This window comes from Salvelinus namaycush, chromosome 41 (assembly GCF_016432855.1).
Source record: "Salvelinus namaycush isolate Seneca chromosome 41, SaNama_1.0, whole genome shotgun sequence".
Classification (NCBI taxonomy): Eukaryota; Metazoa; Chordata; class Actinopteri; order Salmoniformes; family Salmonidae; genus Salvelinus; species Salvelinus namaycush.
Window position 1 is genome coordinate 20,120,416 of NC_052347.1, and position 12,206 is coordinate 20,132,621.

The window sequence follows — 12,206 nt, forward strand, 5'->3', positions numbered from 1 at the left end:
CTGAACTGGAAAATTATTATAATGTGATTATAATTAACTACCTTTTGAGAAGAATATTATCACCTCAGACAAAATTTCAAAATCAACTGAGGGCCTCCAGAGTGGCGCAGCGGTCTAAGGCACTGCATCGCGGTGCTAGAGGCATCACTACAGACCTGGGTTTGATCCCAGGCTGTGTCGTAGCCGGCCGCGACCGGGAGACCCATGAGGGGGTGCACAATTGACCCAGCATCGTCCAGGTTAGGGAAGGGTTTGGCCGGCCGGGATGTCCTTGTCCCATCATGCTCTAGCGACTCCTTGTCGCCAGCTGTACGGTGTTTCCTCTGACACATTGGTGCGGCTGGCTTCCAGGTCAAGCAAGCAGTGTGTCAACAAGCAGTGCTGCTTGGCAGGGTCGTGTTTCAGAGGACACGTGGCTCTCGACCTTTGCCTCTCCCAAGTCCGTACGAGAGTTGCAGCGATGGGACAAGACTGTAACTACCAATTGTATATCATGAAAATTGGGGAGAAAAAGGGGTAAAAAGTACAACAAAAAATAAATTGAGATCAATTTCCCTGACAGAATGACTCTGAAAAGCAGCATGAAGTAAGTACAGAGACTCCAGCTACTATGCAAATGTACACCAGCGCAGACACTGGGACGCTTCTGATTCCCAGGTACTACTGACACATACACCCCCACACACACACAGCCATCCAATGACAGAGACAATCAACTGAGCCCACATATGGTGGTTCATCCCACCCTACAATATAGCTGACTGAAGAGACTGACATGGGGCTGAGGTTAAAAACTGGGTGTTACTGCCCAAACTTTTAAGGTCCTCAAAATGTTGGATAAATGATGCATGAGACATAAATAGCCTTATCTTTAGGCTATTTTACAACTTAATGTTAGATGGTTCCTAACCCTGAAAGTAGTCTATTAGCCAGGTGAAACTATAGTCCATGGTTTGGATTTCATTAAACAGTCACTACAAACTTCAGCTAAGATTAGCCACCGCTAGCTAAAATTCAATAGAATGATTGAGGCAACAGCATAATTTTCTAAAGTTTTTTGACCAAATCACATTAAAGTAACATCAAATTAAGTCATGGAGTTAATTTCAGTTGATTTGACTTTGAAATGTAGAATATTGCACAGTTGCCCCTATCACTCCCATCTAGCGGTGGCTCAAGTTTGCACCATAGATTGTGGTTTCTCTAAGCCCATGTACTACTTTCAGGTTAAGGAACCATCTAACATTAAGTTGTAAAATACTGAACTTATCCTTTAAGGTTATGCAGATGTCTGTGAAACAGACCATAACAAACTACTCCTTTAAGCATAACTTGTAGTGCTCCAGTGCCTCTTTAATGGGATACACCCTGTGGTCCACATACTGCCCTGTTAGAGGACACTTAGAAAAGATAGGCTGCAAGTCAGTGACACAGAAGAGTGACAGTTTGATCCAATGTTCCTCACACTATCTCTGTGGAGGTTTCTGAGGAGGTCTTTGATGATGCACATAGGACATACTTCAAAGCCCTGCTGCTCCCAGAACTCATCCAGACAGGGTATGCAGAAGCTACAGCCACAGGTCTGGCAGCTGAGGTCCAATGGGACAGTGAAGACCTCAGTACATACAGCACAGCAGGAGAACACGTGTTCCTGGAGAGTTTTAGCCTCCATTCTACCTCAGAGCTGGAGTTGAATGTACGGCTCTTTACTGCATGCATGTGTCTATAACAGGCTGCAGTTGCCTCAGACATGGTTACAGTGACCTGAACATATGGACTGTAAGGTTTCGCCCCTCTGACACATTTTTCTCCAAATATTTGTAAATCCAGTGTTATTGAATGTGGCATTGAATGGGAGAAGGGGGAATCCACAAGTGAACAGTGAATTTGCGCAGCAATTTTTTTATCTACACATGAACAGAACATTATCACTTCACAGAAAAAGTATATATCAACTGAGAACAATTTTACATAGGATGACCCCTCTGAAGAGTAGCATGCACATCCCTTCTGATTCCCAGGTACTGATTCCCAGATACTGATTCTCTCTCTCCAGCTCTCTCTCCATATCTCTAGATCTCTCTCTCTCTCACACAGACAGACCTACACAGACAGACCCCCCCCCACACACACAGCCATCCAATAACAGACATTCAACTGACCCAACTTATGGCTGTTCACCCAAAACTACAATATAGCTGACTGAAGAGACCAACTTTAAAGTCACACTCTGTAAGACGTGCATACCATCAAAGAGTGGGCCACCAACAAAGAAAGAGACCGTTGTACAGTAGGTTGCTTGTTTTGGTATGATACTTGCCAAAAAATATGTATTGTTAAAGTAGTCTATGGGCCAGAAGAAACGGCAATTCATGATTAGGTTTTCTTTAAACAGCCACTACAAACTTCAGCTAACATTATCCACCACAGCTAGCTAAAAATATATGGAAGTGATAGGGGCAACCATGCAACATTATTTTTGTATTATTGACAAATCCCCTAACTAATGTCAAACAAAATAATTGAGTTGATTTCACTTGATTAAGCCATACATTTTAGAAAATTGCATGGTTGCCCGTATCAGTCCCATTGATTTTTAGCTAGCAGAGGCTTGTTTGTAGTGTCTATTTAAAGAAAACCATAGATTACACTTTCTCCTAGCCCATAGAATTCTTTCAGACATCTACATTAAGTAGTAAAATACAGCACACTTTCCCTGAAAAAAATACTACAGTGTATACTATGGTAGGAATACTATAGTATTCACTGTAGTGTTTTTGCAGACTTTCATGTAGTATTTACAGTTTATTATAATATAAATACTGTAGTAAAAAAAGAGTATATACTATATTATTTACTGTAGTTATAACGATACAAGGCGAAACCCAGATGCAGGCACAGGAGGCAGATGGTTTGAGCTCTGATATCTTTTATAGTCCAAGGGGTAGGCAAAAGGCAGGTCGGGGACAGGCAAGAGTTCATAACCAGGTCAGAGTCCAAAATGGTACAGGGAGGCAGGCAGGCTCAGAGTCAGGACAGACAAGGGTCAGAACCAGGAGGATGAGAAAAACAGAGACTGGGGAAAAACCAGGCACTAGGAGAAAACCGCTGGTTGACTTGGCAAACAAGACAAACTGGCACAGACAGACAGAAAACACAGGTATAAATACACAGGGGATAATGGGGAAGATGGGCGACACCTGGAGGTGGGTGGAGACAAGCACAAGGACAGGTGAAACAGATCAGGGTGTGATAGTAGTGCTAAAGTGTTTCTGTTTTATTATCTTTGACACAGAAGTGGAGGCTTCTCCTTGAGGAACACTAAAAGAGCAAATTTTCCATAACAAAAGGATAGATAGAAAGTCTATACTTGTCATGTAGGCTTTTCACTTACGGGTTCCACATATTGGAATATGGGTGAGGGGAATGTGCAGGGTCTATACAAATTAAATACTGTAGTATTTTCTACAGTTTAAAAATTGTAGTCTTTTTTTGTGGACTGTAGTATTTTAGCTGACACTACAAAATGATATACTAAGTCCTACACATGATCAAGGGATACTACAGTGTGTAGTATAGTATTTTTTTTAAAGTGGGAAGGACTTTTTTCAGAGCCATGCTGCTCCCAGAACTCCTCCAGACAGGGTTTGCAGAAACTACAGCCACTGATATTGCAGCTGTACCGTGCATTCGGAAAGTATTCAAAACCCTTGACTTGTTCCACTTTTTGTTACGTTACAGCCTTATTCTAAAATGGATTAAATAGTTTTCAGAAATGTTTGCAAATGTATTACAAATTGTTATGAATTTTATGAATAATGACTAAATGATGTATACATTTAACATAAAACTATAACTAACAGAATTCTACCCTGTCTCTGTATAATGATGGAGAATGTTTGTCCATAAGAGAAGAGGAACTGTGTGAGACAACTTGTGACCACTGTGGAACTGATAACAGGGAAGGAAGTCTCCCCACCCAGGGAGGGGAGAAACCTTGGGCTTGTAGTAGATTGTATAACAGGTGGCAGGCAATGTATGAGTAGGAGAAGACTTGTGAATTATATTGTCTGAGAGGGACATTTATGATGAAATGAGAGGTATATAAACCAATGTATAGGAAATGATAAGGAGAGCTCTCATAAATAAACATTCTGACTATTGTAGACTGGCCTCTGTCTGTTTCATTTCAACAAGAACCCTACAAATTATTGGTAACAGACCGAGTAGTTTAATTGAAGTTCAGTTTATGAACATTGAGAATATAATTCTCATAACACAAATAAAAAACTGAAATACCTTATTTACAGAAGTATACTAATGAGACTTGCTATGAGACTCGAAATTGAGCTCAGGTGCATCCTGTTTCCATTGATCATCATTGAGATGTTTTTACAACTTGATTGGAGTCCACCTGTGGTAAATTCAATTGATTGGACATGATTTGGTAAGGTACACGCATGTCTATATAAGGTCCCACCATTGAAAGTGCATGTCAGAGCAAAAATCAAGCCATGAGGTCGAAGGAATTGTCCGTAGAGCTCCGAGACAGGATTTTGTCGTGGCACAGATCTGGGGAAGGGTACCAAACAATGTCTGCAGCATTGAAGGTCCCAAAGAACACAGTGGCCTCCATCACTCTTAAATGGAAGAAGTTTGGAACCACCAAGACTCTTCCTAGAGCTGACTGCCTGGCCAAACTGATCAATTGGAGAAGGGCCTTGGTCAGCGAGGTGACCAAGAACCCAATGGTTACTCTGACAGAGCTCGAGTGCCTCTGTGGAGATGGTTGTCCTTCTGGAAGGTTCTCCCATCTCTGCAGCACTCCACTAATCAGGACTTTATGGTAGAGTGGCCAGACGGAAGCCACTTCTCAGTAAAAGGCACATGACAGCCCACTTGGAGTTTGCCAAAAGGCAGCAAAAGACTCTCAGACAATGAGAAACAAGATTGTTTTGTCTGATGAAACCAAGATTGAACTCTTTGGCCTGAATGCCAAGCGTAACGTCTGGACGAAACCTGGCACCATCCCTACGGTGAAGCATGGTGGTGGCAGCATCATGCTGTGGGAATGTTTCAGCGGCAGGAACTGGGAGACTAGTCAGGATCGAGGGAAAGATTAACGGAGCAAAGCACAGAGAGATCCTTGATGAAAACCTGCTCCAGAGCACGCAGGACCTCAGACTGGGGCGAAGGTTTACCTTCCAACAGGACAACGACCCTAAGCACACAGTCAAGACAATGCAGGAGTGGCTTCGGGACAAGTCTCTGAATGTCCTTGAGTGGCCCAGCCAGGGCCCAGACTTGAACCTGATCGAACATCTCTGGAGAGACCTGAAAATAGCTATGCAGCGACGCTCACCATCCAACCTGACAGAGCTTGAGAGGATCTGCAGAGAAGAATGGGAGAAACTCCCCAAATACAGAAGACTCAAGGCTGTAATCGCTGCCAAAAGGTGCTTCAACAAAGTACTGAGTAAAGGGTCTGAATACTTATGTAAATGTAATATAAAAATATATATATAGTGAGCGGACCAAGTAATTTGGCGTCACTCTAAAGCGGAAAGGTGGAATAAACGAGTCAGGAATAGGTTTTCTCTATTGAGGGATTTTGGTCAATACAAACACTCCAACATAATCAATGAACATCTACCAAGGAAAAACATACATCTTCTTCTCCAGATGAAACAGGAACACAATTATCTTTAAACTACAACAAAAGTCATGTGTTTGTCACCGTCTTAATGGTTCTTCGTTGTTAGCTTCTCTCTCTTGGTAGCCATCTTCCAGAGATAGGTTTTTCCTCCCTCTTGCTGGTTCCCTCCTCTCTCTTGTAGGGAAAAGATAATAGGTCATTATATACCATCAGCTGTGCTTAATTGCCTCAGGTCCCCTTGACTCACATGCCTAGTTGGGCTACTATCCGTGAGTCCAGTCTGCCCTCTGGTGGTCCTTCCACAATATATATATATATGTCACGACTTCCGCCGAAGTCGGCTCCTCTCCTTGTTCGGGCGGCTTTCAGCGGTTGACGTCACTGGCTTTCTAGCCATCGCCGCTCCATTTTTCATGTATCCATTTGTTTTCTCTTGTTCCTTGCACACCTGGTTTTCATTCCCCAATTACACTACATGTCTTTATTCCTCTGTTCCCCCTCATGTCTTTGTGGAAGATTGTTTGTGTGTTATGTGTTTTTGAACGCACTAGGCTTGTGTGCATTTTTCCCGTGTTATTTTCACGAAGCCTGTTTTGTATACATTTGATGTGTTGTGACTGTTTTGCGCATTATACACTTTGCCTTGTTGGCTGGAGGTTTTTTGGACGCGGTTGCGTCAGTCTATATCTCTCCTGCCGAAATAAAGTGTGCGCCTGTTCACAATTCTCTGCTCTCCTGCACCTGACTTCAGCACAAGTACGCACACGCCTGACAATATAAATATGCAACAATTTCTAAAAACCTGTCTTTGCTTTGTCATTATGAGGTATTCTGTGTAGATTGATAAGGGAAAAAAACGATTTAATCAATTTTAGAATAAGGCTGTAACGTAACAAAATGGGGAAAAAGTCAAGGGGTCTGAATACTTTCCAAAGGCACTGTATGTACGGTATGTACATGGCTGGCAGGCCAGATATAGTTACAGGAAGGGGAATTCCAAACCAAAGCTTAGCATAATTGCCTCTTGTTTAACCCATTGCCTCTTCTTGAGCCCACAAACTGTTAGGACCTACTTAAATCTGTCCCAACAGCAGTCCCAACACCTTACCACTGCTACACCTGGCTATCAGCTGAGCCTTGTCTGGCAGCTAAACATTTCATTCAGCCTCATTTACTGCCTTTTAAAAAAACATAGCTGATATGGCTGACTTGCTTAAACAAATGTGGTTTCTACTGACAATTGAGATGTACAAACTATGGCATAAGGGGACGACAAGCGGATAAGAGGCAATCCGTAATTTCGATTAAGACATTAATGAGCGATCTAGGACGGACGTAGTCAATATAACTATTTGTTGAGCACTTTTGAAATGTACAGCGACAGAATTCAGAACATGGGCTGTTCTTACAGTGTTCTCCCTGTACAACAAGTCAGAACCATATAATAAATAAAGGGGGCATATAAGCAGACAATGAAAGCTCTTCCAATATTCGATGATTACATTTCTCTAAAACAGGTTATGGGCTACATGTGTACCACCAAGTCAGAACAGTAGGTGACATTAAGAGGGGAAAATGGACCAAATTATTAGGGTGAGGCACATGGGCTACTAACAGCTTACTACACAACATACACTTAGTATTACTTTCTTAGCAACAGTATACATATCTCCCTGTCATATTACATAATTTATGCAGCAGCATACAAGACATTTTTGGACTCACCTTATTGTGCTGTGCTCACTTGAACAGGAAGGTGGCGCAGTGGTCATTTGTGGGCAAATTTTGTCATCAAAGTCTGGCATTCTCTGGATTTATGGTGCTCTCAAGACAACTGGGAACTCAGAAAAATACAAGATTGAATCATGAACGCGTCAGGGATCTTCAGGTCGTAGCTCTAGAAAGAGGCCCGAGTTCCCGACTAACAATTCTGAGTTGGATGACCGTTCAAAACGTATTTTCCCAGTCGGAGCTTGTTTTTCCCCCGAGTTTCCAGTTGTCTTGAACTCACTGAAGTCAGATTTCTCAGTTCCGAGTTAACAGTTGTTTTGAGCGCGGCAGAAATCATGCTGGATTGACAGCATGGCCGATGTTGAATGTTTATAATTTTAAGCTTGGAAAATAGAACCTTAAACCCAGACTTGGGACCACACAGCCACTCCACTGAATAGCAGGCTAGTGATTGTTTTGCAATGCTTGCAGTTAGCCACTGATTCCTTCCAAACCACTTCCAAACCATTGTTGAATTTGCGATTTCCAACTTGATGTGTAGTGTTTATGTCCAATGGCCGATGAGTACCGATACGTTTTTATCTATTATTTATCTTCATATGACAAGGATTAAAAAGGATTTCCCTGTAGATTGTCGACTTGATTAATGATGATGACTGCTAGCTAAGATTTTGAAAGTATGACATTGACATGATCAGTCCATTCAAAGCTACTGTAGATATAACGTGATTTGACATTTTATCTGTGGCCAATGACCTTGAGCCTTCTTGGATGGGCACTTCTAATGTAACTCTATGGCAGCACCCAAGGGGCTTAGAGTTGGCGGTGACGTAGTGTCCCCATGAGTGACAGAAAACTGAGCAAATTAAGGCGCAACTAGAGAACACTGCCAACCCCTACGCTCCGTATTTTCCGCTGGCTGCCCCACCACCACAGAAAGCACTGAGCTAGACTGAAACACCTGCATTTTGGAGCTGCCTTCCTCAAGAGAGCAAAAAATAGACCATGTTTGTATGCAGCTTTATTAACTCAATGATTATTATGATTATTATTATTTTATTTTTTGCATTGTTTGCAAACTGATATGTGACACGTATTAATACCAAAATAGGCAACCCCCCCAAAGAACTGCTTTTTTTTGCTATAAATGTGGGGCTCAAAAGCACCACCTGCCCTGAACGACAGGTCGCCACTGTTGCTGACTGACAAAGCGTTTGTTTGTGATTGATCATTTGTTTGGTGACTAATGATTTGAGATCTGTGGGATTATTTCCTCATACAAAAGTCTATCATGTAGTATATGTAAAATGTCAAAAATTTCAGCCACCTGAAATTTGGCAGGGTAGCCTACAGATGTAGGATCTTAATTTGAGCCAGTTTGCTACAGCAGGAAAATAATCCTGCAGCAACAAGAAATGTGAATTGTTATGTGGATTATAATTAATGGACAAGTTTGACATTTCAAAGTGGAAATTACAAACTTCAGAAGCCTTCTTAAACCAGGAAATTTCTCCTGCAACCAGGTGATCAAATTAAGATCCTACATCTGTAGTACCGCTCAGCCATTAAAAAAAACTTTGCAGTTCCTCATATAATCACTGTCAATGTGATAAAAGGACCCTCACTGAAGCTCAAAAACATAGTACAGTACACCGCTCCCATACTTTATTGTGTGGAGTAACAAGGTGTCAAGGTCTAAGCTACCCTATTTTAGATAATCAAAGTGTTGTCATTCCACACAGTAACACTCATATGTTATTCTAGTCAATGTGTAGGTACTGTGTTTGGCAAAAATCTGAGAATTGTCAGTTGGAAATACAAACAGGTAAAAGGTTTTGTTTTCACCTTCGGAATCATAAAGCATGATGAGGCAGCCATATGGACATACAAAAGTAATGTCTGTATAAATAATGGTAGGGAAATCCATAGGGTACAAAGGTCGTTAATGTGCTATATTGCTTATCACCACTGTGGACGGGTATGTAGAATACAGGTGCCAGGTCAAGTTCACAAGCACCTTCTCAGTAGCACTTAGACCTAAAAATTTAAGTCTGACATATTTGCTAGAAAAAATCTCTGTGTTATCAAAGTATTGCATCAATTATCCACAAAGTATTCACAAAATTAATATAAAACAAACAAAAAGTCCTCACTGAGGAGCATAATGTTTCAAAGAAAAAAGCTCATAGGACAATATTAAAAACGAAATGTACTTGTAAACATTGTGAGATGGACAAGTGAAATGTCCTTATGGGGTTCAGTGCTGCCAAGCCTCTAACTTCTGTTGGACAAAATATATGGTCACCTCATGATGTCATAGTTGCAACATACAGTCATACTGTAGCTTACATCAGTTTAGATCGATGTCAAAAATGTGTCCTAACTCCTAAGATAGACAATTCCTGGTCAACCTACGTTTCTTTGTTTCATGTAGCAGCAGCTCTATTTCGCCCTCTCAGAAACAGTTTTATTGTTGGAACAGGGCTTGTCTTTAGGCGTGCACTGCCATTCAATGACGTTAATGGTTAACAGAAAGATAAAGGAAGTCTGTTTCCATTAGATCACACAGTTTCTTTCCTCATTCACTGAAACACATTGTCATTTAATTGTATTATAAGGAACATTATAGCCTACTGAATTGTGGATCAAAGTTGTGGGCTATTATCAAGCAAAAACAATAGCCTAGAATGAAGTTGGCCTATAAAACCTATAATCTATGCACATGTTTAATGAAAATTAGGCCTATCCAATAACAAAATGTATCCCTAGGCTATAGCCTAAATGGCTTAATGACCGATTGGAAATAATAGGCTAACCTTGTGCGCATTGCGCATCATATGGCCGAGGTCTCTGTAGCTGTGTGTGGGACAGGTATGTCAGTGTCCACGGATGCAGACACCATGTGCATGTCCTCATAAAGCGGCCCCATCGTCAATACGACAGGCGGGGGCTTCGGTTGCTGTTGGGCATCCCTCATGTGCGTCGTAGACAGCCCGGTCCCTGTCCTTCTCGCGACCCCGCGGGGGGGGCCTCCATTCCACCGCAGAGAGTTCCTGACACTGTTGGAGAGACGGCTGGATAACCGCCTCACCGCACCTGCGATGCCCCGCTCCTTCTTCAAGAGCCCGACGTCATCCTCCAGCTCCTCCGGGGGGACCTCGATGTTGCCCGTGTACCAGAACACCCACCAGACGAGGCTGAGGAAGATGATGATGGCCCCGGCGTAGATTAAAAAGTCATAGAAGAATATGTCCGCAAAAACACCGATCAAAAGAACGAGCAGCCCGAATATGTCGAAGGACACTGCCAACCAAAAGGCGCAGGAACAGCGCCCTAGACCGCGGTACGTCGGCTCCATGGCTCTAAATTGGCTTGGAGATAGGCCTAACAAATACTTTGTTTAGACCACCTTTTCTTTTCTAACTATCATTTGCGGTTGGTTTCCTGGTGGAATTCGGTTGGGGTAGAGTTTCGAACGGAGCCGTTTGTTTGAACAGGTAAGGTGAGACAGGTGAGGAAGCTCGCCCCTATTCAGGTTTTCCTGTGTCACAGCACAGGGCACAGAGAGAGGTGGGGCGTGGTAGCCGTATACAGGTGAGGGAGGGCTGGGTAGACGGGATACTGGCATGACACCAGCCATATTAATACTGTAAAGGAGGTAGGACATGTGTGACATACATTGTAGAAAGGAGCCATGATGTTTCTGATTTTCTAGATATCGGTCATCAGTCCAATATGCAGAGACGCCGAACATGGCACACTAAGGTCTGTTCACAAGCATCATGATATTCCTTTCACCTGTGGAATGACATTCTGGACAACATTTGACTCATTACGTGTTTCTCTCCCTCATTTCTAAAGAACATAATGGCAGAAATCTATTCACAGCCAGATTGTTTCTATAAATTAAAACAGTAATGACAGACACAAAAGCCTCTAAGGCTGTGTTTACACAGGCAGCCATATTCTGATATTTTTTCCACTAATTACTCGTTTGACCAATCCCATCAGATCTTTTCACAGATCCTTATCAGAGCTGATCTGATTGGCCAATTAGTGGAAAAAAATATCTGATTAGGACTGCCTGTCTGCAGCCTTAGTATAATGTGATACACCCAACCTCTCACCTGACTGCTAAATAATGGCATGTAGGCCTATTGCCACCTTGTGGTCTTTTGTACAGAAAAACATGTGCCCCCATACAATTTATTACTGTACATTGAAAATGTAAGACTAGTATATCAAATATAATTTATTATTCATTACACAATTGCTGCATTATGTTCATGAATAAAATTACACATTTAGAAAGAAGATAAAGGGTACCTGAAGACTTGCTGCTCTCATAATGTTGGATATTACATGGAATCAGAGTAGCCTACATGAATGATTGAATGAACAAATGCAATGTAAAACTAACATCTCAAGTTTAGGTAAAAATGTAAACATATTGGCTAACTTAGACCAAATTCAAATCCCACTGGCCCCACCTCCTTTAATTTTGTTTTGCTTTTGACCAGATGGACACAGCCTTTTTGACCCAGAAACATAAAAGGTTAGATTATTTAATCCAGCAGCAGTATTGAGGGACAGAGGGAGCGTGCACCCACTACCACTCAGTGTCCAACTGTCCATCATGATTTCAACAATCAGCTATAATAATGTCCGGTAGAATTTTCTGACTCTGTAATCCTGTTTCTAAAGGATTTAGCAATTCACTACAACAGCAGCTACAAGGAAAACAGCAGCTTATGGTGGAAAAACAACTATTACAGATCACAATCAGACAGACAGATGGGATAGCCTGGGCCGCAGCAGC

The 12,206-nt window shown here is 42.0% G+C and overlaps 1 protein-coding gene across 1 annotated transcript; it reads right to left on the minus strand.

Annotated features, from left to right (window-relative positions):
- Positions 1-9,022: 9,022 nt before the first annotated feature.
- LOC120034458 (transmembrane protein 238-like) lies at positions 9,023-10,917 on the minus strand. Its single transcript, XM_038981023.1, has one exon. The coding sequence runs from the start codon at positions 10,743-10,745 to the stop codon at positions 10,221-10,223; it is 525 nt and encodes a 174-aa protein (XP_038836951.1). The 5' UTR covers positions 10,746-10,917; the 3' UTR covers positions 9,023-10,220.
- Positions 10,918-12,206: the final 1,289 nt, after the last annotated feature.

Excerpts from the sequence above, each read along its gene's own strand:
- LOC120034458 (XM_038981023.1), bottom strand. The coding sequence starts at position 10,745 with ATGGAGCCGACGTACCGCGGTCTAGGGCGCTGTTCCTGCGCCTTTTGG.